Below are 27,052 nucleotides of genomic sequence, written 5' to 3' on the forward strand. Positions count from 1 at the left end.
CTGTATGGCTGCTGCGTCGATCTTTCCTGTTCGAATGCTGAAGCTACTGAGGATGGGGCAGATGTAATGAGAGAGCTTGAAAACAGTGGAATACTAAGGGGGATCGATGGGGAATAGAATGGGGTTGGGTATCGATTGGGTTTGTGCCAAAAGGGGATAGACGAATGATAGTAATAGAGTTGTTTCGCCGCTGCAACTCCTCTGTTTCTTGTCATAAACGGTGATGAATAGCGAAGAAAGAAAAAGGAAAACCGGGGTTGATTAAGGGCATTTCTTACACAGTTGTTGCTTTATCAACAATAATGGAGCACCTGTGTGTCTTTTTCCCATGACAGTTAAGGGAGGTACTAGATTGTCCTATTTCTAAAGTTTGAGTAGTTTATCGCATTTTAAAGTTAGGGCACTAAATTGATACTCGAACTAAAGTACTAAAGTACCAAGAAATTTTGAACAAAATCTAAAGCAATCATGTATTCATATCTAATACTAAAACATAGAAACCCTAAATAAAACGCAAATAATTAAGCAATATGACAATCGATTAGGCTGTGTTTGGTTTGAAAGACAAGGAAGGGAAGTTAATTCAATTAAAGGAGAGGATTTCTCTTCCATTCCCTTCCTTTTCTTTCAAACCAAACACAGCTTTATTCTTGTATAATCTCACTGGAAAGCCAATAGGACCTAAAAAAATTGATAACCAGTCGGCATCATAGAAGTGGTAATCAATCAGCTGGTGTTATTGATGGTAGTGAGATAGAAAAAGATAGAATGATAGCCCTAGTGAGGGCTGGAGCATGTATTATAATTTATAAGAAACATGTATCATAACATAGACTTGACACCCCTGCTGCATACGCCATAGCATCCTCATAGAGCTCTCAGAGGAAAAGAAATGCAGACCTACATCATCCATGACAAAAGGAAGAAATCAATAGAATTAAAATGAAAATGCAATTAAAGAGGAGTTTGGCAAGAGAGTGGAATTGACCTTTGCTTCCATGCTGCACCTAAAGCTTCACGTCTCTATCAAAAACCCAGCTGAAAGGAAGTGAAAGAGCTTGTTTGGCTCGGCATTGGGCTCTCTCCTCCAGCCTCCTAATTTTTGGAGCCAAACCACACACATAATCCTGAGCTTTCTTTCCCTCACCAGAAAGACCTGTCAACTTCTCCACATTCCATCTACTGACCAAAAATTCCAATATATCAGCATAGTCTTTTGCTGTGTAGACCCCCAGTCTCTGTGCAACAGCTGAAAAATGATTAAAAAGATTGTCATCCCTTCCATCATACATCAGGTGGGCAGGCATCAGGATTTTCTTTCTCATCATATTTTCTAAAGCCAAGACAGAACCCTCTGGGTCAATCTCAAAAAGCTTCCCTACAATGTTGGTGTAAGCGGTCTCATGGCGCTTCTCATCAGCAGCAATAGTCCCACATATCTGGGCCAGCTTCAGGTCCCCATGCTTCTTGGCAAGCCTGGCAGTGTTGCCATGAGAGATGAAGGTGGCTCTCTCCTGGAATGATGTGTAGATGAACCCAAGATAGGGGTTGTTCTCTGTCCTTATATCCTATGAAAATGTTGAGGAAAAGATGAGCCTTAGAAAGGTGGGATAATTTCATAGAGTGAAAAACCTCTTTGCTGGTTTTCTCTGGATCAACAGGTAAGAAAATTAATGATCTGTAAGTCTGTAACCCATTAAAATGAATCAGATGGGTCAACAGGTTGACCTGAACCAAAGTTGTGAGCAGGTCAGTTCTGAGCCAGATCCTATAGCGTCTGCAGTAACAAACCCAGAACCAATCCGGATCTTAATTGGTTTAGAACAACTAAAACCAGTCCTGGTCCAATTAGATATAGAACTAAGCCAAGATGAAAAGGAACTAGCTCCACTTATTGACACATGCATATCCTAAAAAGTTTTTTGATGAACACAATGAAGATTTAACTACAATGCTAGGTGCTAGCTAACAAAAAAATGAAGAAAAAAAAAGCATGAGTTCATAGAAACAATCTTACCATTCCTGAACCAATCAGATATTGAATTGTCTTCTCAATTTGCTTCATATCAACTCGTCCAGTCAAGTAGAGATACTTGTTGAGCAGGTCCCCATGCCTATTTTCTTCAGCAGTCCATTCCCTGATCCACACTGCCCAAGAAGTGGGGCTTGCGCCGGTTTCATCGCGAACACCATCTAGGGAATTAAGGAATGTTTGGTAGGTAGGAAGGGCTTCTTCTGTAATCATATCGCCAACCATGACAACAAGGTAATCATCAGGAATCTCCTTTGATCGCTCCCTCAATGCTTTGACTTGTTCATAGAATCCCTCTGATGAAGAGTCTGGTAGAAAATCCTGTGGTTGCCAAGACTTCTCAACAGGCTTTAGGTGTACCAAGATGTTCTTCTCTGCCCAATCCTCCATGGATTTAAATATCTCAATCTTTTCTGGTGGCATGGAGTGAGTTACCCGAATATCTATCTCACGGGGAGAGCCGAAAGGCTTCTTCAGGTTTTCAATTTCCCTTAATTGACCAGAAATAGCTAGTTTAGAAACTTGTAATAGATAACTAGGAGCAAATATAAGCCACGAGACACATAGAAGAAAAGTGTACTGTTGTAGTATGTGTAAGTAGAGGCATATGTGCATTCTTATCAATTTATCTCTATTTAGGTCCCCCTAATAAAATGGTAGAGTGGGCACCTCCACTCCCACTAAGATTCTCTTCTATTTTGTCGTCTCTTCTCCTTTTCTCTCTTTTCCTCTCTTTTCTCCTTTCTTACAGAATTACAGGTCTGATTACATGGTATCAGAGTAGGGATATTGATTGATGAAACTTCTTTTCTTCTTTTCTCTCTTGGACTTCCTTATTTGATAGGTGACTGGAAGAAAGATGGTGGGATTTTGTTAACTGCCGGGGTGTGTGCGGTGTGTTTGTGTGCCAAGGCATGTGATGGAGAACTCTTCTGTGTTGATAGAAGCTGTGCAGCAAGGTTTCTGATTAATTATTTTAAGCTTTTTCAGATCTGGAAGTTCATTACATATCTTTAAGTGCTTCTTTCCTTTTATGTCAAGGGGGAAATTGAATTTATGGTGATTACAAAATACAGACTTGACCTGGGTTGACTATGTGTGGTGATAGTTTGTTACAACTTGTAATCTATTTGATTCTGTTTAGTGGTAATATGTTTCTGGGTGTCGATTACTATTGGTGATGTTGTTTGATGTGTAAACATCAGTTTTGTGGTGATTCTAGGGTGAAGGGGCTGTTTGCAGTGAGTACATACCTATTCCTATGGCTACTGAGGATTAAGCAGCATTGAGCATAACCCCTACTTATTCTATGTTTAGCAATAATGTGGAGACTTCCCAATTTCTATCACTCATCCTCTCGATAGAATCAACTATTTCCAAGGGAGTGAAGTTGTTATGGAGATATTGATGAACTCAAATTCTATCTCATTCATCCAGATGTGGAGATCTGCCAATTCACTAGTGGGATAATTCAGCAAGATAGGGGATGGAAGTAATAACTGTTCTGTATACTCGATGTTCCAGAGAAGTTCAGTCGTGTTCCTTTTAGCCATGGGTTAGCTTTTGAGAAATGATGCGTGCTCCTATAATTGGGCATCATGTGTATCTTTCTATCATTTCTGTGCTTCCCTCAACTTTGGTTGTTTTAGTAAAGAGTTTTGTCTTACAGATGAAAACACACAAACAGAGGCATCTCCCAGAAAGCTGAACTATACTAAATAGCTGACATTCCAGAGATACTGGCTGTGATGTTTCTTTAGCCGTAGGTTAGCTTTTGAGAAATTCTGCATTTTCCCCATGATTTCGTCTATGTTCTCTCCACCTTTGTTTTAATAAAATTCGTCTTACAAATGAAAATGCACGAACACGAAACTCAGAGAGACAATATGGGAAAAGTTTGCTTGTATGGAAAAAAACAGCCTACACAGTTTTTAAAGCTTTATATGCATGACGTGTTGGCATGGGTGTAATATATATATATTATTTTCAATTTTATTATATTACTTTATTCCAATTTTATTGTATTTTTTTTTCTAATTTTATTTTATTATTTTTTCAATTTTATTGTAATTTTTGTTCTATCTTGTTATTTTATTTTAACCTTTCCATTATTTTTTTTTCAATTTTCTAAAAAAAGTCATGCCACCATGCCTAAAACGACATGGGCCCACCTGGGCTTGGGTCCTAAGTCATGTCAAGCTTTCCTTTTGAAGAATTCGGGTTACCTGTTCAGTAGGCTATGGAACCAATGATAAATTCATGAGCCCCACTGTAAAAGGTGTGGGTCCTATGTATTTTTTATTAGCCATTGCATACTAGCATGACTGGCCAAGGCTTGCGTGCCACATGACATGGCCCATATTACACTTTTATACATGACAGGTGTGCCACAATAGACATCAATCAGAATCTAGGTAAAATACAAAAACCTATTCTATAATTTGAGGGTAGTGTCACTTAGGTTGGGTTTGGAAACGATACAAATAAGTGTGAGTGCAAATATGTAGAGTGTAAAAGGGTTCATATAAATTGCAAAGTTGGGTTAGTTTTACACCGGAAAATTTACCTTCTTATCAAACAAACTTTTAGTTGTAATGTATACAAACACGAATTCCAATAAAGCATATACCTTTTTTTTTTATCAAAAACTCAATTGAATGCAAATTTACTTTTTTTTTATTGACATATGTTTACATCTTATTATCAATATAAATATGCATTGATCTATCATTTGTCAATGCAAAAATGTAATGTTACCAAACATAAGCAAAAGTAAACAGAATGCAAATTTACCCTGAACCGGGATTTACACTATATTTACATCATTTCCAAACACAGCCTTAGATCCAAAGATCACATATCCTATAACCACTATCAAGACAAACTGAAGACCAGACCATCCAATGAAATTTAAAACACACCAGTGTTTTAATCAATTTCATCAGGGGTCTTTGATTTGTGCTACAATGGTGGTAACAAGAAATGATATCTCCAAAATTTTCATTTGCCAGATGGCTACCCTATATTTTCAGATTCCAACACTATGTTGTGCATCCCACTAAAGGGCTTGATAGTGAGGGTAAATTTATGAAAATGTCCATTCAAAAGTCAGACAACATAACCCTATAGCATCTCAAGAGAAAGGGTTTGGTATCCATGATCTCGTCAACCAAGTCTAATAAAGAAGATAATGACTTGGGTTTTAGAGATGCATACAGGAGAGGGCAAATGGTTCAAGGTTTCAAACCTATCCTATAATCTGCATTTTACTAAAACACTTCTCTTGGATGGAAGGAATTCCCCAACCAAGTTGTTTTGTTGTGGGGGGAGGGATTTCTTTTTAAAAACTTGATAAGGTACTTTTGAAATAAACAACCATTATCCCATGCATTAAACATTTTCCACTCAGCCTAAATTTGGAAGGAAGTAGGAATACAAATATGCACAATATAAATATATATAAAATAATATAAAATACAAGATTTTACACTCTACATATTTATATTTATATTCCTTCCAAATGATAACACAAATGATTCTTAATAGAGGTTCAACATTTTAACGGTGGAACAGTTTCTTAATTAGGAATCGGAAAATACAGGGTATCTCTCTGTCGTAGGTCTGTCCATTTTACCCAAAAAGAAAAATCCACCCACTTCCTCAATTATATTAAGGCTGGAAAAGGAAGGAAAAAAGAAACCGAATTGGCCAGATCCCCTACCAATAAAAATCCCTTCCAACATGTTGCAACATTAAGGCGGGAAACGGAAGAAAAAAAAATCGAATCGGAATCCCCTGCCAACAAAAATCTCGTGTTCCAACGTGGTAAGTCTTGGTCTTATGGTACAAATTAAAATCAATTCCACCAATTGAGTGGTGGCTCAGTTGTCACGTAAATGGGTTTGTCCAGAAGAGATGTGGATTTGAGTCACACTATCTCTCCAGCCTGAATCTGGACCTACGCAGCTCCCAATTTTATACAGGTTGGAGATTTGGTTTTCAGTCTTTGGTTTGGGCCTGGACCTAAAAGGTTCGGGCCTTTTTTTAGTTTTTTGAGTTGGGCCCAGGCTCAGCCCAACCTTATCCTAACTCGAGCCAAGCCTATATACTAATGTACAGATATATGCATACACAAACACACACATATATATATATACATATATATATATATATATATTTTGATTAATTATACATATATGTATATATGCAATACATATATACATATGTTTATGTTAAATTTTAATGTAAACTGATTGACAAGTGTCGGCCAAACCCAACCCAAATGCATAAAGTTTAAGTTCAGGTTGGGCCTATGTTGAACAATTTAGGTTTGACCTCAAGTTCAGGCCTCAGGCCCAATTCTTAGGGTTGAGCCTAGGTTGAGCTTAAACCCATCCAAGCCCGCTCAATTGCGACCCTATAAAACGACCTATTCATAGGATGGGATTACCCGTTATTAATAGACAATGTCCAAGCCCAAGTTCAAGCCTGATCCTAAAATAAAGCTCAAAGCCAAGTATGATTAATTCATATTATTTTCTAATATTTTTGTTAATTTATATTTATTTATCAGCCTTTATTATTTACTATTAATTTCAATTATTGCTTGTGTAGGGCACCGATGGTGATGGAATAATGAGTTTATTTTTATTGAAAAAAATAAAGGTAAAAGTCCAAAAAACTATAAAATAGAAAGTTGAATGTAAGAAACTAAACAATGGAAATAGTAATGGCAATGGGGCAGGTTTGGGGCCGGGGTCATATTCCTCGTCACCGACCCCGATTATGAAAGTAACTCCCGTCCCCGTTCTCAATCCCCGCCGGAGATAAAATTTTTCCTCCATCCTCAATCGCCGATGGGGATGGATTCCCCGTAGGGACTCAAATCCCCGAAGTTTTTTTAGATAATAGTATTTTTTTTAAATAAATTTACTTAAAATAAATAAAAATTATAAATTATAAATAATTTTTTAAATATGTTTTGATATATATATATATAATATAAATAATATAATATATATACATAATCGGGGTCAAGGCAGGTCCCCACCCTCAACCCCAACCCCGATCAGGGATTCCTACTAATCCCTGTCCCCGTCCTCGCCCCGCCAAAAGAATCCCCATCCCCGCCCCCATCAGGTCGAGGAAGTGAGGTCCCATTGGGGATGGGGAAAATTGCCATCCCTAAATGGAAATTAAGGCTATGTTTGTTTTGTTGCACATAAATATTTATTGTGCATGAAATTTCAACGTTTTTCAAATAAACACTAAAAATATAAAACATTTAGATTTATGTGCATTAGGCATGTCGAATTCTTGTTTTTCCCAATGCGCTAATTTCTTGAAATAAAATATTTATGTGGTATAGGTGTTAATAAGAGGTAAAAAATAAAAAAGTAAAATTTTTAAAATAAACATTTGAAACAATAAATACCCCATCTACCCACAGAATCAAACACGTACTAATATGGATGCAAACGGATGATGGATATGAATTTGAATATACCCTGACTAGAATATAATCCAACACTGTTTATGTTCGATCCGATCCAGAATTCGACCAAATAATTCCATCCATTTACATTTTGCACCCCTACGTACTAAGAGAGTATTAATGTAGGACGGTACGAGACAATAAATAAACCCACACGGACAAGGAAAAGAAGTGTACAAATACTACTAAAATGACGATGCATCGTCCTATTATTCCGGGAAAAGAGGAAGACGGCGACAGCGAAAATGAAAAAACAAGTACTCACTTGCTGCCGGGGGAGCGAAGGCTGGAAGGCATGTAAACCTTGGGAACGGGGCATTTGAGATTGGCCGGAGGTGGAAGACCGAAAGATGGAAACTTCTGAGATTGAACGGACAAGGGACTTCTGAACTTCAGAGTCATCTTCCTTCCTCTTCTCCGCTTTTCTTCGCTTTCGTCCAAACGAGACAAAAAGAATTAGAGAGCTTAAGAGAAGCAGATACAATTAATACAAAAACGAACACAATATGCGATGTTTTTGAATAAATCACGCGATTGGTTCTGATTTTTTAGTATATTTTATTTTAAATTTTTAAATTTTTTGTCTGAATGAACCCTTCATTTGAACCGGATACTCGAACCGTTCACCTAAAAACCTGTCATTCGGTTTCAGATCGGGTTTTAAAACAGAGACAGTATGTCTACGTCTATCTGACGACACCCACAACACAAAGATGCAGCCAGGTGAGGTGGGTACATCTGCCTTTCAAGTGTCGGGTCTCTCAGAACTCAGAAGCAAAGTTGGCCGCATATTGCAGAGTGGCATCCTAACAAAGCCCAGATTTCAATTGCTCGTATTGAGATATAGGCTCGTCAGTGGTCCGTCTGTCTTTGTCTTTGGTGTGTGTGAGAGAGAAAGAAAGATCAAGTACCTGATACGCTGGCTGATAATGATGGCCTCCTGAGAGAGAAGAGTGACTAAAGGAGAGAGCTTTCCTCGTCTCTCTAATGGAATGAAGGAGAAGGATCGAATGCTTTAGACTGAAACTAGCACCATGAATGGATCGAGGGTGGGCAAGAGATCTGCGTTCTCTCTCTCTCTCTATCTGGGTACGTACACCTACGTGAGTATGTGGGCTCATTTTATAGAAATCGTATTATTATTATTATTATTATTATTATTATTATTATTATTTAATAAGTCATAAAAGAAGCTATATTATTAAGAAAAAAAAGGAAATAGCTAGATGGGTCCAGTCACCACTAATGCAGACATGCATTGACAACAGCTCCGTATGAATAAAAACATAGAAGTACGGGAAAAGTTCTGTGTGTAGTTGGAACGTACTGTCGCCTGGAGTTCCAAGTAATTGTTGTCGCTCTTTATTCATGAAAAAAAAAAGAGTTTTTCCAATATATCCAGTATACGGAAGAGGAAGCCTTTTTTTGGTTTATTCATTATTTGGTTATCTTTCTCTCTCTCTTAAAACACTATTATCTAAAAGCTGGTGTATATGCATTTAAACCTCTCCTAAACCAACTAAAAACTCAACCTATAACTTTACACGTGGGTGGTATCGTGGTAGTAGCTCCTATTTCATTGAACTAATAATTTTTTCCAATATATCAATTTGCATAAGAGTGAATTTCTTTTTTTTTTATTCTTTGATTCTTGATCTCTCTTAGGGGTATTTTTTTTTCATTGAATGGGACAAAAATGATCATTTTAATAATGGATTTTTATAATTAAAATGGTCATTGCCTTATTTACATCGAAAATAAAAGAAGATGGATAAATATACTTATACGGACAAATAACTTACTTACCCAAAAGTAAACAAAGCCTTAAAAACCATTATTTAAAGACTGGTGTGCATGCATTAAGACTCCTAAATCAAGTAAAAACTCAACCTAAGTAATCACCCATGTTAGCATGTTACCCGTAATTGCTGGCCTAGCAAAATATATGTTGACACTAACTAATCACCCATGTTAGGTGGGAAAGTTGCCAACACTTAAATAAATGAATTTTAAAACCGACCTAGAGACCGAATTGATCAAGGGTCCGGTTACCAAGTCAAATGGTCCGATCATTTGAATTGAACGGTCGGCCCATTCTGACAAAAAGTAAAAAATAAAATAAAAAAAGGTCAAAATTGTTCGAATGGTTCGAATTGTTAAACGCCCGGGTCAACGGTTTGTTGACCAAAATCAATGGTTTTTGAAGAAATTCCGGTTTTGGGGAAAATCGAAACTGGTCACTAACTGGTTCCCAATTTTTCTGATCTGATCGTCCAATCTGGTCCGGTTTTGAAAATCATACTTGAATGGGACAAAAATGACCATTTTAATAATGGATTTTTATGACTAAAATAGTCATTGCCTTATTTACATGGAAAATAAAAGAACATGGGTAAATACACTTATCCGGATAAATAACTTACCCAAAAGCAAACAAAGCCTTAAAAACCATTATTTAAAGGTTGGTGTGCATGCATTTAAGACTCCTAAATCAAGTAAAAACTCAACATAACTAATCACCCATGTTATCATGTTACCCGTAATTGCTGGCCTAGCAAAATATATGTTGACACTAACTAATCACCCATGTTAGGTGGGAAAGTTGCCAACACTTAAATGCATGAATTTTAAAATCAACCTAGAGACCGAACTGATCAACCTAACCCATGTTAGAGACCGAACTCAACCTAACTAATCACCCATGTTAGGTGGGAAAGCTGCCAACACTTAAATGCATGAATTTTAAAACCGACCTAGAGACCGAATTGATCAAGGGTCCGGTAACCAAGTCAAATGGTCTGACCATTTGAATTGAACGATCGGCCCATTCTGACAAAAAATAAAAAATAAAATAAAAAAGGTCAAAACCGTTCGAACGGTTCGAATTGTTAAACGCCCGGGTCAACGGTTTGCTAACCAAAATCAATGGTTTTTGAAGAAATTCCGGTGTTGGGGAAAATCGAAACTGGTCACTAACCGGTTCCCAATTTTTCTGATCTAACTGTTCGATCTGGTCCGGTTTTGAAAATCATGCTTGAATGGGACAAAAATGACCTTTTTAATAATGGATTTTTATGACTAAAATGGTCATTGCCTTATTTACATGAAAAATAAAAGAACATGGGTAAATACACTTATCCGGATAAATAACTTACCCAAAAGCAAACAAAGCCTTAAAAACCATTATTTAAAGGCTGGTGTGCATGCATTTAAGACTCCTAAATCAAGTAAAAACTCAACCTAACTAATCACCCATGTTAGCATGTCCAAGCTTCAAAGTATTGGAAACTCAAATGTAAAAGAGGTAAAGGCTTTGGATATGCACAGATCACTAAAGTAAAACAATGTCAAGATATATATAAATATACTAGAAAACTCAAAATAATCATAAAAACATATTAGTACAAGTTTCATATGACTACAGGTAAATTATTTGTACATAAAAAAACATACTTCAATTGCCTTATATGTGTGAAAAATATTGAGACATAATTGGTAACCGTTGAAAAATGATGAAAGGATCAAATTTTATATTAATTTTCTGAAAATTAATATAATTTTTTAATAATTATTAATATATAAATTTTAATAATCAATTTTAGCCTTTATTAACACATAACAAATAACCACAAAGAAGAGAAAGCTTGCTTAAAAATAAAAATGCATACAATTATAACAAATAATTAAAATATGGTGCAGTAATGAACATGGATTATATATCACAAACAAATGATCAGGGTTGAAGTTGAAGCCTTCTTATGTGTAGTTTATAATTAGTTAAGGGGTGTGCCTAATGGCGTACGCGTTTAATGTTGTCTTAATTGTGGGACAGGAGTGATTAATGCTGCCTAATTAAATGTAGGAGTTAACATTTGAAATTGAAATTTGCGGCAAAAAAAACATTTGAAATTGAAAATTGAACTTTAATTAATATAATGTAGGAATTAATATTAAATATAGGAGTTATTAAATGGGAGAAAGATTAAGGCTATGTTTGGTTTTAAGCATGGTTTTTAAAACCGAACCGGTTAGGGGTCCGGTTACTGGTTCAAATGGTCCGACCGGTTGACTCGAACAGTTGGCCTATTCTGACAAAAAATAAAAAAATTTAAAAATTTGAGAAACGGTCAAAACCGTTCGAACGTTTAATCGGTCGGTTCAGCAGTTTGCTGACCAAAATCAATGCTTTTAGGGAAAAATGAAACTGGTCAGGTGACCAGTTCCCGGTTTTTCCAGTCCAATTGTCCAGTTCAATCCAGTTTTGAAAACCATAATTTTAAGGAAAAGGTAGGGAAAGGAAGGGAAAGTGGTTTGTATAGGTTTCTCTACTTTTCCCTAATTTTTTTCTTCAAACCAAGCACAGCCTAATTAAAATTTCAATGTAATCCAAAATTCCCAATGCAATGACTGACACATAATGTATCGGTACAAAAAGGAATACAACTATGGAATTTTAGATGGTGTTCGGTATCGTAGTTATCCACGATATATTGCGTTTGAAAACACACTACAGCTCATTTACATCGTCCTGTTCGGTATGGTTTGGACTGAACCACAATATGTAGTGGAACAGTCCACACTATATCGCAAAATCTCTTCCACAAGTAAGAATAGTGGATTGCTCCATGCAACGGTGAAAAACTCTAAGAGCCATTGATTCCCTGCTTCGCATCATTATTCCATTGTAGCTTTTTTTTTTAGTAAACCATTGTAGCTCTTGCTCTCCCATGAGTCTACCTTGCCGCTGGAAGAAGGTGACTAACACCAGTCAAAGTTACTCCAGTTCATTGAACATTCATCAACTATTTGAATAGATGTTCATATGGATTTTATTTTATCATAGATGTTTATTTGGGATTGAACCACTATTATCTTGTGTCAATACACTGAACGGTCGGTCTATTCTGACAAAAAAATGAAAAGCAGTCAAAATTGTTGAATGGTTCGAACGGTTCAACTGCCTAGGTCAGCAGTTTGTTGAGCAAATCAATGTTTTTGGCCAAAATTCAGTTTTGGCGAAAAACAGAACCGGTCACCTTACCTGTTCCCTGATTTTCCGATCCGACCATTCAAATCAAATGGTCGACCCAGTCAGACTCAGAAAAAAATAAAAAAATAAAAAATGGTCAAAACCGTTGAACAGTTCGAGCAAGGTTCAAAATGTCGACACATATCGGCTCATATCGGCCGCTACGTATCATTCCAGGACCTCTCTGATACACCCCTATAGTAGGTGTATCGAGGGTCTGACTGGTTCAGGGGGTTGGAAGAGCCCTAAACCAGCCCTCCTGAACTGGTTTTGAAAAAAAATAAAAATAAGTAAAAAAAAGGTATCGATTCGCTCGAAACGGCCCTACCAGCATATCATGCATATTGATATTTTGAATCTTGACGATTCAACCACCCGAGTCAGCAATTTGTTGACCAAATCAATGTTTTTTTGCCAAAATCAGGTTTTGGCAAAAAACGGAATCGGTCACCTCCTAGCTTTTTCGGGCCCGACTATTCGAATAGAATGGTCAACCTGATCTAATAGGAAAAAAAATAAAAAAAAATGGTCAAAACTGTTGGATGGTTCAATTGCCTCAGTTAGTGGTTTGCTAACCAAGTCAATGCTTTTTTCGCCAAAATTCGATAATGTCCAAAAACGAAACCGGTCGATTGACTGGTTCCCGATTTTTCCAGTCCAATTTGGTTTTGAAAACCATGGAAAAAGTAATATCATTTAATTGGATAAATGTATATTTTATTATTTATTTCTTTGCATAAATTAATAGTAGTAATGTCAAATTGCCAATAACTTCATAAAACAATATTAGTAAAATTAATAATAAGATTTTAATTAATTAATAAGTTTTGAATATTATTTTTATTAATATTATTAAACATTGTTGATGAGGGCAGATTTGACCCTCTAGTGAAATTGTGGCACGTGGAACCTCATGACAACGAGCCAAACACCCAGGCAACAACTTATCAAGTTGGTGTCTCACCCGGGCACTAGTCTGGCCGGCCTGGCGTGACCAGCACGCGGCCTACGGATGGCCTACACGTGACCTGGTGCGGCCTGCGTGGCCTGCAGGCGACCTGGCGCGACCTGCGCGGCCTCGCACATGATCTGACCTGGCCGACCTAGCCGTCTATAACACGCCCACCGATAAACTCGGCATGAATACCCCACGAGCTCGGTATCTCACCAAGGAGCTCGCCAAGGAGCTCGGTAGCTCACCAGAGAGCTCGCCAAGGAGCCAGGCAGCTCGGCATAGCTCCCCCGGGCAGCTCGCCACTTGTAGGGTAGATTGGTACAGGAGTAGTTTAGTGTATCGCAGGAAGATCTCCTGCCTGACAACCTGGCCTAGACACCGACCCACCGACTGACACAGGCGCTGACCTGACAACCTGGCCGAGACACCGATCCATCGATTGACACAGGCGCCGACTTGACAACCTGGCCCAAACACCGACCTGCCGACTGACGTAGGCGCCACTCTAACAACCTGGCCCAGGCGTCGACCTAGCTGCCTAACACAAGCGCCAACCTGATGACCTCGAGGAATTCACCACTGTACCCCGGTTCTAACGGGATGTGACGAGTCTTACCGTTTGGAGGCTTTTCACCCACCTAACCCGTGAGTACTCCGGTATATAAAGACCTCACCCCCCAAAGAGGAGGGGGGAGGAAAGGATGGTAACCCCTGCTCTCTAGCTCTCTCATTTCTCTCCAAGCTCTCTGTAATCAGATTGCTAACTTAGGAATCGGAGAGTCCCCACCGGTAAAAATACCCCCGGGTCCTCCGATTCAGTTTTCACAAGTCCCTCAGCTCCCGCCACCTACAAAAGAGAGAAAATCACCTCATGCAAAGGGTAGTCGGGTTGCACCACACCAGGGAGCTCCACCATCCTCTGAGTTGTAGGCCGCCTAGGAGCAGGTCAAATGATGAGTCCACCAGGGAGTTCGCCACCAGGCAGTTTGCCACCAGGTAGCTCGCCACCGGGCAGTTCTCCACTAGAGAGTTTGCCACCAAGCAATTCGTCACCAAGTAGCTCTCCATCAGGGAGCTCACCACCAGGCAGTTCGCCACCAGGCAGTTTGCCACCAAGCAGTTCACCACCAGGCAGCTCGCCACCGGGTAGTTCTCCACCAGGGAGTTTGCCACCAAGTAGCTCATCACCAAGGCACGTCACCACTAGGTCAAATAACGAGGTACTTAGCCAAAAAAAATTATACTTCACAAAAAATGGTACGTGACCAGAAACGGTTACATCAATTGACGCCCAAAGATTGCGGAATAAGGGGCGAATTTCAAAAATTTTTCTCTCCCTTCAATTGGGAATCGAATTCCCCATTTAGAAAATCATATTTTCAAAGATCATTCTTGAACCATAAACTGAACCAGATCTGAACCAAAAGGAGTAGGGAGAGATAATACCTGATACAAAGAAGTAGTATCTCCCAATGGAGGTGTTCACGCCCAAGGAATGATCCAAAATTTGCTCCCACTAAAGATGGCGCAGTGCAGGGTGGAGCAGAATCAGCAATGTTTTTCCAAAAGAACTTGACCCTTCTCAAGAATCACCTGGATGGCTTGTGAATACAACTCCCACCAATCTTTTCTCCAAAAGATTGGTATCAAGATCCAATCTTGATATCTCCCAAGGACTGGAGATCGAACTGTTGTAGGTGGTGGCTACAGGAAGGAGGCAGCAAGAGAGTATTCGCAGGGTGCGAAATTCTCTCTTCTAGTAATTTTAGCTCTGAAGACAAGAGTCTCTATATTGCTTGCTTGTCATGTATAAAGGCTGTCGCCCCCTCTTCCTTTTATAGACTTAAAGGGATTAGCTCCTAATCCCATTAGGAGTTGCTAACCCAAATCATATTTGGATTAGAAGCCCCTTTAAGTGATAAGGGATAACCCCTTATCTTATCTGCAGATTAGATCAGCCATCTCCTAATCTAATTAGGAAGTTTCCAGATCTAAATCTTATTTAGATCTTGGATTCTCTAAGTGGATAGGGTGTGGACCCAATCCTATCAATCGATCCATCCCAGAATTCGCCCCTTAAGTGTCTAATCAAATTAGCCCAGTTCGAAATGGGCTTAAGGCACATTTAAGGTTATGTATTCATTTAGCCTTTCAAACTGCTGACCAGTTGGGCTTCCATTTTTGGCATGGGACCCAAACATTGATCTACACATCAGCCACATGGGTTCAGCCCAGCCTTTGTTACAAGGCCTTGCCGAATACACTGTTATGGACAGTACACCCCTTGAAACCCATCAGATGGGCTCTATGGGCCCAACACTTACCCTAAGTGGTCCCTGGGCCAAGCCACCTTATAACACCCAGGGACTGTGGGCAGATGCAAGATTAGCCCATCAGGTATTATCCTCAATGGTCTTACACTTAACCTCTCAGCCCATAATGATCATACACTGCCCGACAAGAGAGGATCTCTCCCTCAGCTGCAAGGAACAATGTTGCACTCTCTGCTTATATGGATCCCGGGAATAAAATCCTTTTGCAAATCATTTCAAAACCATAATTTATATACTTTTATATCTCATATAAAATATATTTTGCAAAACAAATCTCAACGATTGAAATCGGCTACCGGTAGTCTTGGTTTCCATTAGTGAGAGTTCATCCCTGATCATTACTTTGTCCGACAAATGGGCTAATCCTGTTACTATGATCACCCACTCAGATGAATTCTCAGACTGCCCCAACATACCCAAGTTTTGACCCCCGCTAAGGATCTCACTGATTGGTACATCAAAGACAGCCCAATCCGACACCTAGTGCAGTATCATAATCGAGTCTAGGGGTCGGGTGTAACTTTCCAGTTTTACCCATCAATCTCCAAGGTCCAGGGCAATACTGAAAATCTAGTCCAGTTCAAAGATTCAATTAATCATACATTGTATGTGCCTAGGGTCTCACCCCGGTAGCTGAGACAAGCCACCCCAACCGACTTGGTGGCGCCATAGTGTCAGCCTTGTAAGGATAGGTCTCCCTAGACTGACCCACTGGCTGTGAACATTCTAAACTAACACGAGTCTCATTAAGTGTCAAGTTTAAGGGTATTACATAGAAACATACCAAGGGAACATGAATCAAATATGCACTTTTATCATTTACAATAAACTCATAAAGTACATCATTTTCTGTCTAACAGCTCCCACTTGCACTTAGGTCCAATAAGGTACTAGCTGGAGTCCCATGCTTTCCACGTGTTTCTCAAACACTTTCTGTGATAGTCGCTTTGTCAATGGGTCTGCTACATTTTCCGCTGACGCTACCTTCTGAATTAGGACGTCCCTCTGCCAACAATCTCCCTTAGTACATGGTACTTCCTCTCGATGTGCTTCGACTTTGAGTGGGCTCGTGGCTCCTTAGCCTGAGCAATAGCTCCATTGTTGTCACACAACAATGGGATGGGTGATGTGCTGGACGGAACTACTCCCAACTCGTGAACAAACTTCTTTATCCACATGGCTTCTTTGGCAGCCTCACTTGCGGCAATGTACTCGGCCTCGGTCATGGAGTCTGTAGTGGACCCCTGTTTGCTGCTTTTCCAGCAAATAACACATGATCCTATTGTGAAAACATATCCAGATGTAGACTTTCTATCATCTGGATCCAACTGGAAATCGGCATTTATATACCCTTGGATCTGTAGTGAGCTACCATCGAATACTAGACAAAACTCTTTTGTCCTTCGAATGTATTTAAGTATGTTTTTCACAGCAGTCCAGTGCTCCTGCCCTGGGTTGGCCTGAAATCTACTTACTACACTCACTGCCTGAGAAATGTCCAGACGAGTGCATAGCATGGCATACATGATGCTCTCTATGGCAGAGGCATAGGGAACGTCTTTCCTGCCATCAATCTCCTCAGAAGTCTTGGGTGACATCTTCTTGGAGAGAGTGACTCCGTGCCTGAAAGGAACATTTCCTTTCTTGGAGTTTTTCAAACTGTATCTTTTGACTATTTTGTTAATGTAGGCAGATTGGGATAATCCTATTATCCGCTTTGATCTATCTCTATAGAGTCAAAGACCCAGTATATAGGAGGCTTCTCCAAGATCTTTCATGGAGAATTGCTGTAAAAGCCATACTTTCACCGTAGTCAGCATTCCTACATCATTCTCAATGAGAAGAATGTCATCTACATACAGAACAAAGAAGGTAACCTTATCTCCACTGTACTTCCTGTAAACACAGGGTTCATCCGGATTCTGCTCGAAGTCAAACAATTTGACAGCAAAGTCAAAACGGATGTTCCAACTTCTAGAAGCTTGCTTAAGTCCATAAATGGATCTATTGAGTTTACATACCATGTTTTCCTGACCCGCAGCTATGAAGCCTTGCGGCTGCTGCATATAGATATTTTCAGTAAGATCTCCATTCAGGAATGCAGTTTTGACATCCATTTGCCAAATCTCATAATCATGGTATGCTGCTACAACTAGAAGGATCCTAATGGATTTAAGCATGGCCACAGGCGAAAAGGTTTCCTCATAATCGATGCCCTCTTTCTGAGTGTACCCTTTCGCCACCAGACGAGCTTTGAAGGTCTCAATCCTACCATCGGGGCCCTTCTTCCTCTTGTAAATCCATTTGCAACCGATTGCTTTTACCCCAGAGGGCGGATCTACTAGAGTCCAGACTCCATTGGTCTCCATTGAGTCCATCTCTGCTCTCATGGCCTCCACCCACTTCTGGGAATCTATGTCCAATATAGCTTCCGCGTAAGTCATGGGATCCTCCTCACTTGTCAAGGTTTTCACTAGGTAACTATCTTGGTCATAACCATAACAAACTGGTGGCCTGGATACCCGAGTGGATCTTCTACGTTGGTCACTACCTAGAACTTGTGGGACATCTCCCATTGCTCCTGAGCTCTCCTCATTAAGAACAATTTCCTGACGATGGGTGTCTAGGATGTAATCGGTCTCCAAGAATTGGGCATTTCGACTGCAGAACACTTTCTGCTCACTTGGGTCATAGAATAGATAACCTACAGAGCCTTTTGAATAGCCTACAAATAGGCAACGACTGGTCTTGGATTCCAGCTTGTTTGCACTCGTTCTTTTAACGTGTGCTGGACAACCCCAAATTTTCAAGTGTCTGACACTTGGTTTCTTTCCGGTCCAAGGTTCATATGGAGTGTTCGGAACCGATTTGGTTGGAACTCGATTCAGCATGTAAACAGCAGTCTCTAATGCGTAACCCCAAAAGGATGTGGGTAACTCTGAGTGTATGAGAAGTGACTGGACCATATCCAAAAAGGTCCTATTCCTCCTCTCTGAAACACCGTTAAGTTGTGGTGTAGCAGGAGGAGCTAATTGTGATACTATCCCATTGTCTTTTAAGTAGTCATTGAATTCGTCAGAGAGATACTCGCCATCTCCATCAGATCGAAGGGCTTTAATATCTCTCTCCAATTGTTTTTCAACCTCTTGTCTAAACTCTTTGAACTTTTCAAAGGATTCAGACTTGTGTCTCATTAGGTACGCATAACCATATCGTGAGAAATCATCTGTGAAGGTGATGAAATACATGTGTTGATTTTGTGTCTTAACACTCAGGGGACCACATACATCAGTATGTATTAGGTCAAATGTGCCTGTACATCTTTCAGGCTTACCGTTAAATGGCTGTTTCGTCATCTTGCCTTGTAGGCAAGGCTCACAAGTGGGAAGATCTTCTACAGTTAGAAAATCCAAAGGACCATCCTTTACCAACCTTGTGATTCGGTCAACACCGATGTAGCCAAGTCGGTAATGCCACAGACACGTGGGGTTAACTGTATCACGGGCTCTCTTCTTGGGGATTTCAGCCGACGTAGTTTCGGTTATGTTAGTTTCTAGAAAAGGATGTAGAACAAAGAGACCGTTCTCCAGTTCTCCGTATGCGATGAATCTGCTATTTCTTTTAATAGTAATCGTATTACTAAAGAAGACAGAATAACCATCTGCACACAGTTTTGAAACAAAAATCAAATTTCTCCTTAAATTTTGTACATAAAGACAACCTTTCAGTACAATTTTTCCTTCTCTAAAAATTAACTCCACGGTTCCTATTGTCGCGGCTACAATGGTTGCAGTAGTCCCCAAGTAGAGTGTAACTTCTCCTTCACTCAGCCTTCTGCTTACCTTGAACCCCTGCAGTGAGTTACACGCATGAGTTGAAACCCCATAGTCAATACACCAGGACGCAGAAGCTACCAATAAATTGGTTTCTATAACACAAGATTTGAAATTACCTTTCTTGGATTCCAGGTAGGCAGGACAAATCCTTTTCTAGTGGCCGGTCTTCTTGCAGAAGTGGCAGGCATCTGATGCTTTGTCTTTCTTCTGCCTCTTGGGTTTGGCAGCCTTCTTCTGGGGCTTTCTCTTTGCCTTCCTTTTTGTGCCCGATTTGCCAGTTTCAACAAGCATAGCAATGGGCTCATCCTTTTTAATCAATTCTTCAGCTCTTTGCAACATATTGTTGAGCTCTTGCAAGTTGACGTTCAGCTTGTTCATGTTGTAGTTCATGATGAATGGATTAAAGGATTTAGGCAGAGAGTTGAGAATAGCATCGATCTGTGTTACTAGATCCAACCCCGATCCAAGAGCCTCCAGTTCATTGATATAACCCATCATCCAGAGACAATGGTTGTGAACTTGTTGGTTCTTAGACATCTGCACGGTCATGAACTGTTTCAAGACCTTCTGCCGAGTAGAATGATTATGCTCTTCGTACATTGTCTTAAGACTATCCAATACATCTTTGGCATGTTCAATCTGATCAAACAGCCTCTGAATTGGATTGTCCAAAGAGGCAATGATATAGCAGCAGGCAAGGGAGTTTTTCTCCTCCCATTCTTGGTATTCTCGTCTATGGGCCTCAGAAGCCCTATCTCCCGGATGATCTAGGGTAGGATTCTTGGCTACCTTATCCAACTTTTCAGAGGTTAAGACCAACATAAGGTTCCTGTACTAGTCGACATAGTTTGGGCCCTTAAGCTTGTTGTCGTCAAGAAGCTTTGCAAAAGATCAGTTTGCCATTTTCTGATAAAAAAGCAAACATCAGTCCACAATCTAATTTGATTCATGTTCATTTCATGGATATGGATTTTAATCTACGATCCATATCCATTTATTCATCTCTGAGATTTCCCTCATTTCTTAGTGACAGAGACTACGGGTTGTCTCTGGAAATGAGGGAAATCACATAGGGTGCATGGAGCCAACTGTTTCAGCTGCATAACCCCACCACCTTTCTGTGAAGGATCACATCCACTCATCATATGAGTTTTCCCTTTGGCCTCTGTCAGACAAGGTTTAGAGCCATTTTCAGGTAACCTTTCTGTCCAGTGAGTGCTCACCCATCATGTTCGTGAACGCCAAGGTACCGTGAGAGAGTTCCCATTTTCTGGTGAAGCCCTCCCACATCGGTCTATGACACCCCTATCATCTCATGAAACACTTAGACAAGCCCAACAGCAAATGGATAGCCCGTTTTCTGGTGTGTTTCCTCATTACTAAATGACCCATCCTCATGCTAATGATGGAATGCCTTTAGAGAGTTCATCATATGAATCTCCCTATCATTTGCACTCATATTAGCTGGAGGGAACAGTTATTACGCCCTAGCTTGATTTAGGTCAAACCAAAGTGGCTCCCATTGACTTTCATAAAGTCAGATTTCGGTGGGCCTAAATCGGCTAGGGTTTTGCACGTAACCTCTTGATGAGGTGTGGGGCCCACCACTGAAGGAGGTCATCCAATGACCAGAAGGGATACCATGGCAATGATGTGCATTCAGCAATGGTGTACGTAAGAGCCACTGTCGAATAAGCATGGGCCAAGTACTTATGGACCATATACGCAGCACATCACACATCCAAACATCTCATGCAGGGATAAATTGATCCAATCAATTAATTATCTGTAAGGCCCATTAGAAGCCTGTTGAAAATTCATAATATTAACCATTAATATTATCTAGGTATACGGGCTGAATTAGGGTTACCCAGTTTGGCCCATATAGCTTTATCCTTTGAAGTGGGCTTTTAGCAGTTTTAACTATTTAAAATTGGGCCTTTACAGGTTAAATATCAATCCTCAGGCCCATTAGTGGGAAAATTAGAGCTGACTTTCAGCCTTGATTAAACCCTAGATTTGGTCCAAACAGTTTTGAACCAATCTTGGTTCGAATGGGTCTAGGGTTTGATTTTTAATTAAATCCTTAATTCAAGAAAATAATTAAATAACTGATAAAAGAAAATCAAGAATTAGTTAATCAGGGTTGTTCGCACACTCCATCCTGCAAAACAGAGGTTAGATCAGATATTGCAGTTTCACAAACTGCAAATTGCAGATATCGAATGTCTCATCTGTGAAATCTCCTTCTCTGCGCCGCCATCTTCGATCCAAAATAAAATTAAATAGAAATCCTATTTCTATTAATAATTACATCAGATCGAATGCCTATACATTGAGTCTAAAAATTAAAAAAAAATTATTTACAGACCAAATGTAATAAATAAATTCAAGAAACTGCAAATCTTGCAGTTCTCCCTGCACAAACCAAGAATTCGATATCCTCTTGTACGAATAGCTCATAAATCAAGAAAATTATAAAGAACTATTCTAAATAATAATCAGATTTATATAAAATTAATTTTAGATTATTTGCCCATCAGCTTTTGGAACAAATTTCCCAAAACCCATATCTACGCAAATTAGGTAGAACGCCTTTTCCCTATTAGGTTCAGATTTGAAACAGAATGGTTCAAGATTTGAACCATGGCTCCGATACCACTGAAGGGATAGGAAATTCATCACATGGACACCCAAAGATTGCGGAATAAGGGGGCGAATTTCAAAAATTTTTCTCTCCCTTCAACTAGGAATCGAATTTCCCATTTAGAAAATCATATTTTCAAAGATCATTCTTGAACCATAAACTGAACCAGATCTGAACCAAAAGGAGTAGGGAGAGATAATACCTGATACAAAGAAGTAGTATCACCCAATAGAGGTGTTCACGCCCAAGGAAGGATCCAAAATCTGCTCCCATTGAAGATGGCACAATGCAAGGTGGAGCAGAATCAACAATGTTCTTCCAGAAAAACTTGACCCTTCTCAAGAATCACATGGATGGCTTGTGAATACAACTCTCACCAATCTTTTCTCCAAAAGATTGGTATCAAGATCCAATCTTGATATCTCCCAAGAACTGGAGATCGAACTGCTGTAGGCGGCGGCTGTAGGAAGGAGGCGGCAAGAGAGTATTCGCAGGGTGCAGAGTTCTCTCTTCTAGTAATTTCAGCTCTGAAGACAAGAGTCTCTATATTGCTTGCTTGTCATGTCTAAAGGCTGCCACCCCCTCTTCCTTTTATATACTTAAAGGGATCAGCTCCTAATCCCATTAGGAGTTGCTAACCCAAATCATATTTGGATTAGAAGTCCCTTTAAGTGATAAGGGATAACCCTTATCTGCAGATTAGATCAGCCATCTCCTAATCTAATTAGGAAATTTCCACATCTAAATCTTATTTAGATCTTGGACTCTCTAAGTGGATAGGGTGTGGGCCCAATCCTATCAGCTGATCCATCTCAGAATTCGCCCCTTAAGTGACTAATCAAATTAGCCCAGTTCGAAATGGGCATAAGGCCCATTTAAGGTTATGTATTCATTTAGCCTTCCAAACTGCTACCTAGTTAGGCTTTCTTGTATGGCGTGGGACCCAAACATTGATCTACACATCAGCCACATGAGTTCAGCCCAGCCTTTGTTACAAGGCCTTGCCGAATACACTGTTATGGACAGTGCACCCCCTGAAACCCATCAGATGGGCTCTATGGGCCCAACACTTACCCTAAGTGGTCCCTGGGCCAAGCCACCTTATAACACCCAGGGACTGTGGGCAGATGCAAGATTAACCCATCAGGTATTATCCTCAATGGTCTTACACTTAACCTCTTAGCCCTAATGAACTTATACTGCCCGACAAGAGAGGGCCTCTCCCTCGGCTGCAAGGAACAGTGTTGCACTCTCTGCTTATATGGATCCCGGGAATAAAAACCTTTTGTAAATCATTTCAAAACCATAATTTATATACTTTTATATCTCATATAAAATATATTTTGCAAAACAAATCTCAACGATTGAAATCGGCTGCCGGTAGTCTTGGTTTCCATTAGTGAGAGTGCATCCCCGATCATTACCTTTGTCTGACAAAGGGGCTGATCCTGTTACTATGATCACCCACTCAGATGAAATCTCAGACTGTCCCAACATACCCAGGTTTTGACCCCCGCTAAGGATCTCACTGATTGGTACATCAAAGAAAGCCCAATCCGACACCTAGTGCAGTATCATAATCGAGTCTAGGGGTCGGGTGTAACTTTTCAGTTTTGCCCATCAATCTCCAAGGTCCAGGGCAATACTGTAAATCTGGTCCAGTTCAAAGATTCAATTAATCATACACTGTATGTGCCTAGGGTCTCACCCCGGTATCTGAGACAAGCCACCCCAACCGACTTGGTGGCACCACAGTGTCAGCCTTGTCAAGATAGGTCTCCCCAGACCGACCCACTGGCTATGAACATTCTAAACTAACACGAGTGTCATTAAGTGTCCGGTTTAAGGCTATTACACAGAAACATACCAAGGGAACATGAATCAAATATGCACTTTTATTCATTTACAATAAACTCATAAAGTACATCATTTTGATTGAAGCTAAGGGCATACAAAACTATCTAACACCCCCTACAAAGATGAGCTCTTTGTGGCTTCTGCGGGAGTTGGCGGCCAACAGACTATATAGGCGCCCTTATCGGTTGAGCCTTCCAAGGCTCCCATGTGAGATGGCAACCTAAAGTTAGTAGTGCTGCCCCCGAAGGTCGAGCTCCTAGTAGCTTCTTGTAGGAGTGGGTGACCGGCATTACAAAGCTGATGCAGCACAATCATAGCTCGACACCTCACAAGCAAAGCCTACGGGCCACATTACTGCTTAAGACCCGGTCACCTCTCCGGCATGGGTAATAGTAAAAGAAGAGTAGACTACAAGTCACTCCCAAAGCCTACGGGCCACACTATTGCTAAATATCCATTCGCTTCCTCAGCAGGAGCAAAATCAGCAAAAGTGAACTATAAATCGCCCCAGAGTCTAAGGGCTACACTACTGAACTGGTGGAGACCCCCTTGCCTTACTGGCAGCTCGCCACATACAGGCAGCTCCCGAAGCCTAAGGAATTGGATCAGCACTTACTAGTTCGTCGACTTACGGGCCAAAAGAAATCTACTCCCTTCGTTGAGTTACTCTCAGCTCGGGAGTGGGGGGGCAATTGATGAGGACAGATTTGGCCCTCTAGTGAAATTGTGACATGTGGCACCTCATGACAACTAGGAAAACACCCAGGCAACAACTTACCAAGTTGGCGTCCCACCCGGGCATTGGTCTGGCCGGCCTGGCGCGACATGCACGCGGCCAACGGGCGGCCTGCGCGCGACCTGGCGCCGAATGCGCGCGGCCTGGCACGGTCTGCGCGTGGCCTGGCGTGGTCTGCGTGACCTGGCCGACCTAGATCGGCCTAGCACATGATCAGACCTGGCCGACCTAGCCGCCCATAAGACGCCCACTGATAAATTCGGCATGCATACTCCACGAGCTCGGTATCTCACCAAGGAGCTCGGTAGCTCACTAGAGAGCTCGCCAAGGAGCCAGGCAGCTCAGCAGAGCTTGCCACAAGTAGCTCGGCATAGCTTCCCCGGGCAACTCACCATTTGTAGGGTAGCTCAGTATAGGAGTAATTTGGCGTATCGCAGGAAGATCTCCTGCCTAAAAACCTGGCCTAGACACTGACCCGCCGACTGACACAGGCGCCAACCTGACAACCTGGCCCAGACACCGACCCCCGACTGACGCAGGCGCCGCCCTGACAACCTGGCCGAGGCGCCGACCTGGCCGCCTGACACAAGCGCCAGCCTGACGACCTCGAGGAGTTCACCACCGTACCCTGGTTCAGACGGGATGTGACGAGTCTTACCGTTTGGAGGCTTTTCACCCACCTAACCTGCGAGGACTCCAGTATATAAAGACCTCACCCCCCAAAGGGGAGGGGGGGGAAGGATGGTAACCCCTGCTCTCTAGCTCTCTCATTTCTCTCCAAGCTCTCTGTAATCAGAATGCTAACTTAGGCATTAGAGAGTCCCCATCGGAAAAATACCCCCAGGTCCTCTGATTCAATTCTCACAGGTCCCTCAGCTCCCACCGCCTACAAAGGAGAGGAAATCACCTCATGTAGAGGGTAGTCGGGTTGCGCTGCACTAGGGAGCTCCACCATCCTCTAAGTTGTAGGCCGCCTAGGAGCAGGTCAAATGATGAGTCCACCAGGGAGTTCGCCACCATGCAACTCACCACCAGGGAGTTTGCCACCAAACAGTTTGTCACCAAGTAACTCTCCACCAGGGAGCCCGCCACCAGGCAGTTCGCCACTAGGCAGTTCGCGCACCAGGCAGCTCGCCACCGGGTAGTTCTCCACCAGGGAGTTTGCCACCAAGCAGTTTGTCACCAAGTACTCTCCACCAGGGAGCTCGCCACCAGGCAATTCTCCACCAGGGAGTTCGCCACCAAGTAGCTCATCACCAAGGCACGTCACCACCGGGTTAAATAACGAGGTAGTTAGCCAAAAAAATTTATACATCACAAAAAATGGTGCGTGACCAGAAACGGTTACATCAATTGTTAATTATTAGTAATTAGTAACAATATTAATTTTTGTAATTTGTTAATGTTTTTCTATTATATATATTACTAAAAAATAAAATATTATGTTTTAATGATTAATGGCATAGATAATCTCATATGTTGTAGTTGAGATGCATGGAATCACATAGAAGATGGTGACAAAATTGTGCCACACTATGCAGAACACCCATTAAGGTGTGGTATAGATCTACACACACATTTTTGTCCATGGTGCAGAACAACTATCTTGTTGTGGTGTGGTGTTGATGAAAACACATCACCCAATTTCTCATCTACGTTATAGAACACTCCCTTAAACCTTAACTTTGCCAAGCCCAAGCCCGGGGTGGGGCAGACATAGCATTAGAGGCCTGGTGGGGATCGGAAAATAGAATATCCATTCTTTTATTTTTTCTTCCCCAAAGATTTAATGAGAATTTAATTTATAATTATATATAAAAAAAGATGTTCTATCTTTTTTATTCTATAAATATATTCATCATTTAAGAATCTAGGCTCACTTTGTAAAGAGTATAAATACAAATACGTAGAATATAAATACATACAAGATAGAAGGTTTTGCACTTTATATATTTATATTTGTACTCCTTGCAAAAATTAGATGTTCGAGTTCAGCTTGGCTTGAACTTGACAGTGAGCCAAAGTTTTCATAAAAAAAAAGTATTTATTATTATACAATATAAAAATAAAAATATTATATATAATGTAAATTCGGTTTGATTAATTATGAGCTTCATGAACTAGAATTCATTG

At 40.6% G+C, this 27,052-nt stretch overlaps 1 protein-coding gene across 2 annotated transcripts; it reads right to left on the reverse strand.

The window, feature by feature from the left end:
• Positions 1-712: 712 nt before the first annotated feature.
• LOC148871259 (stearoyl-[acyl-carrier-protein] 9-desaturase, chloroplastic-like) lies at positions 713-8,633 on the reverse strand. 2 transcript variants are annotated; one of them, XM_088973583.1, is made up of 5 exons: positions 8,438-8,633; positions 7,792-7,956; positions 2,018-2,522; positions 989-1,568; positions 713-900 (listed from the first exon to the last, which is right to left on the reverse strand). In XM_088973583.1, exons 2-4 carry the CDS (start codon positions 7,926-7,928, stop codon positions 1,008-1,010), a joined length of 1,203 nt encoding a protein of 400 aa, XP_088829709.1. In that variant the 5' UTR covers positions 7,929-7,956; positions 8,438-8,633; the 3' UTR covers positions 713-900; positions 989-1,007. The 2 variants fall into 2 exon arrangements, with proteins under 2 accessions (XP_088829709.1, XP_088829710.1); XM_088973584.1 differs by having other exon boundaries at positions 7,792-7,951; positions 8,438-8,623.
• Positions 8,634-27,052: the final 18,419 nt, after the last annotated feature.

This window comes from Nelumbo lutea, chromosome 2, assembly GCF_056320005.1.
Source record: "Nelumbo lutea isolate HS-2025 chromosome 2, American lotus-T2T, whole genome shotgun sequence".
Taxonomy (NCBI): domain Eukaryota; kingdom Viridiplantae; phylum Streptophyta; class Magnoliopsida; order Proteales; family Nelumbonaceae; genus Nelumbo; species Nelumbo lutea.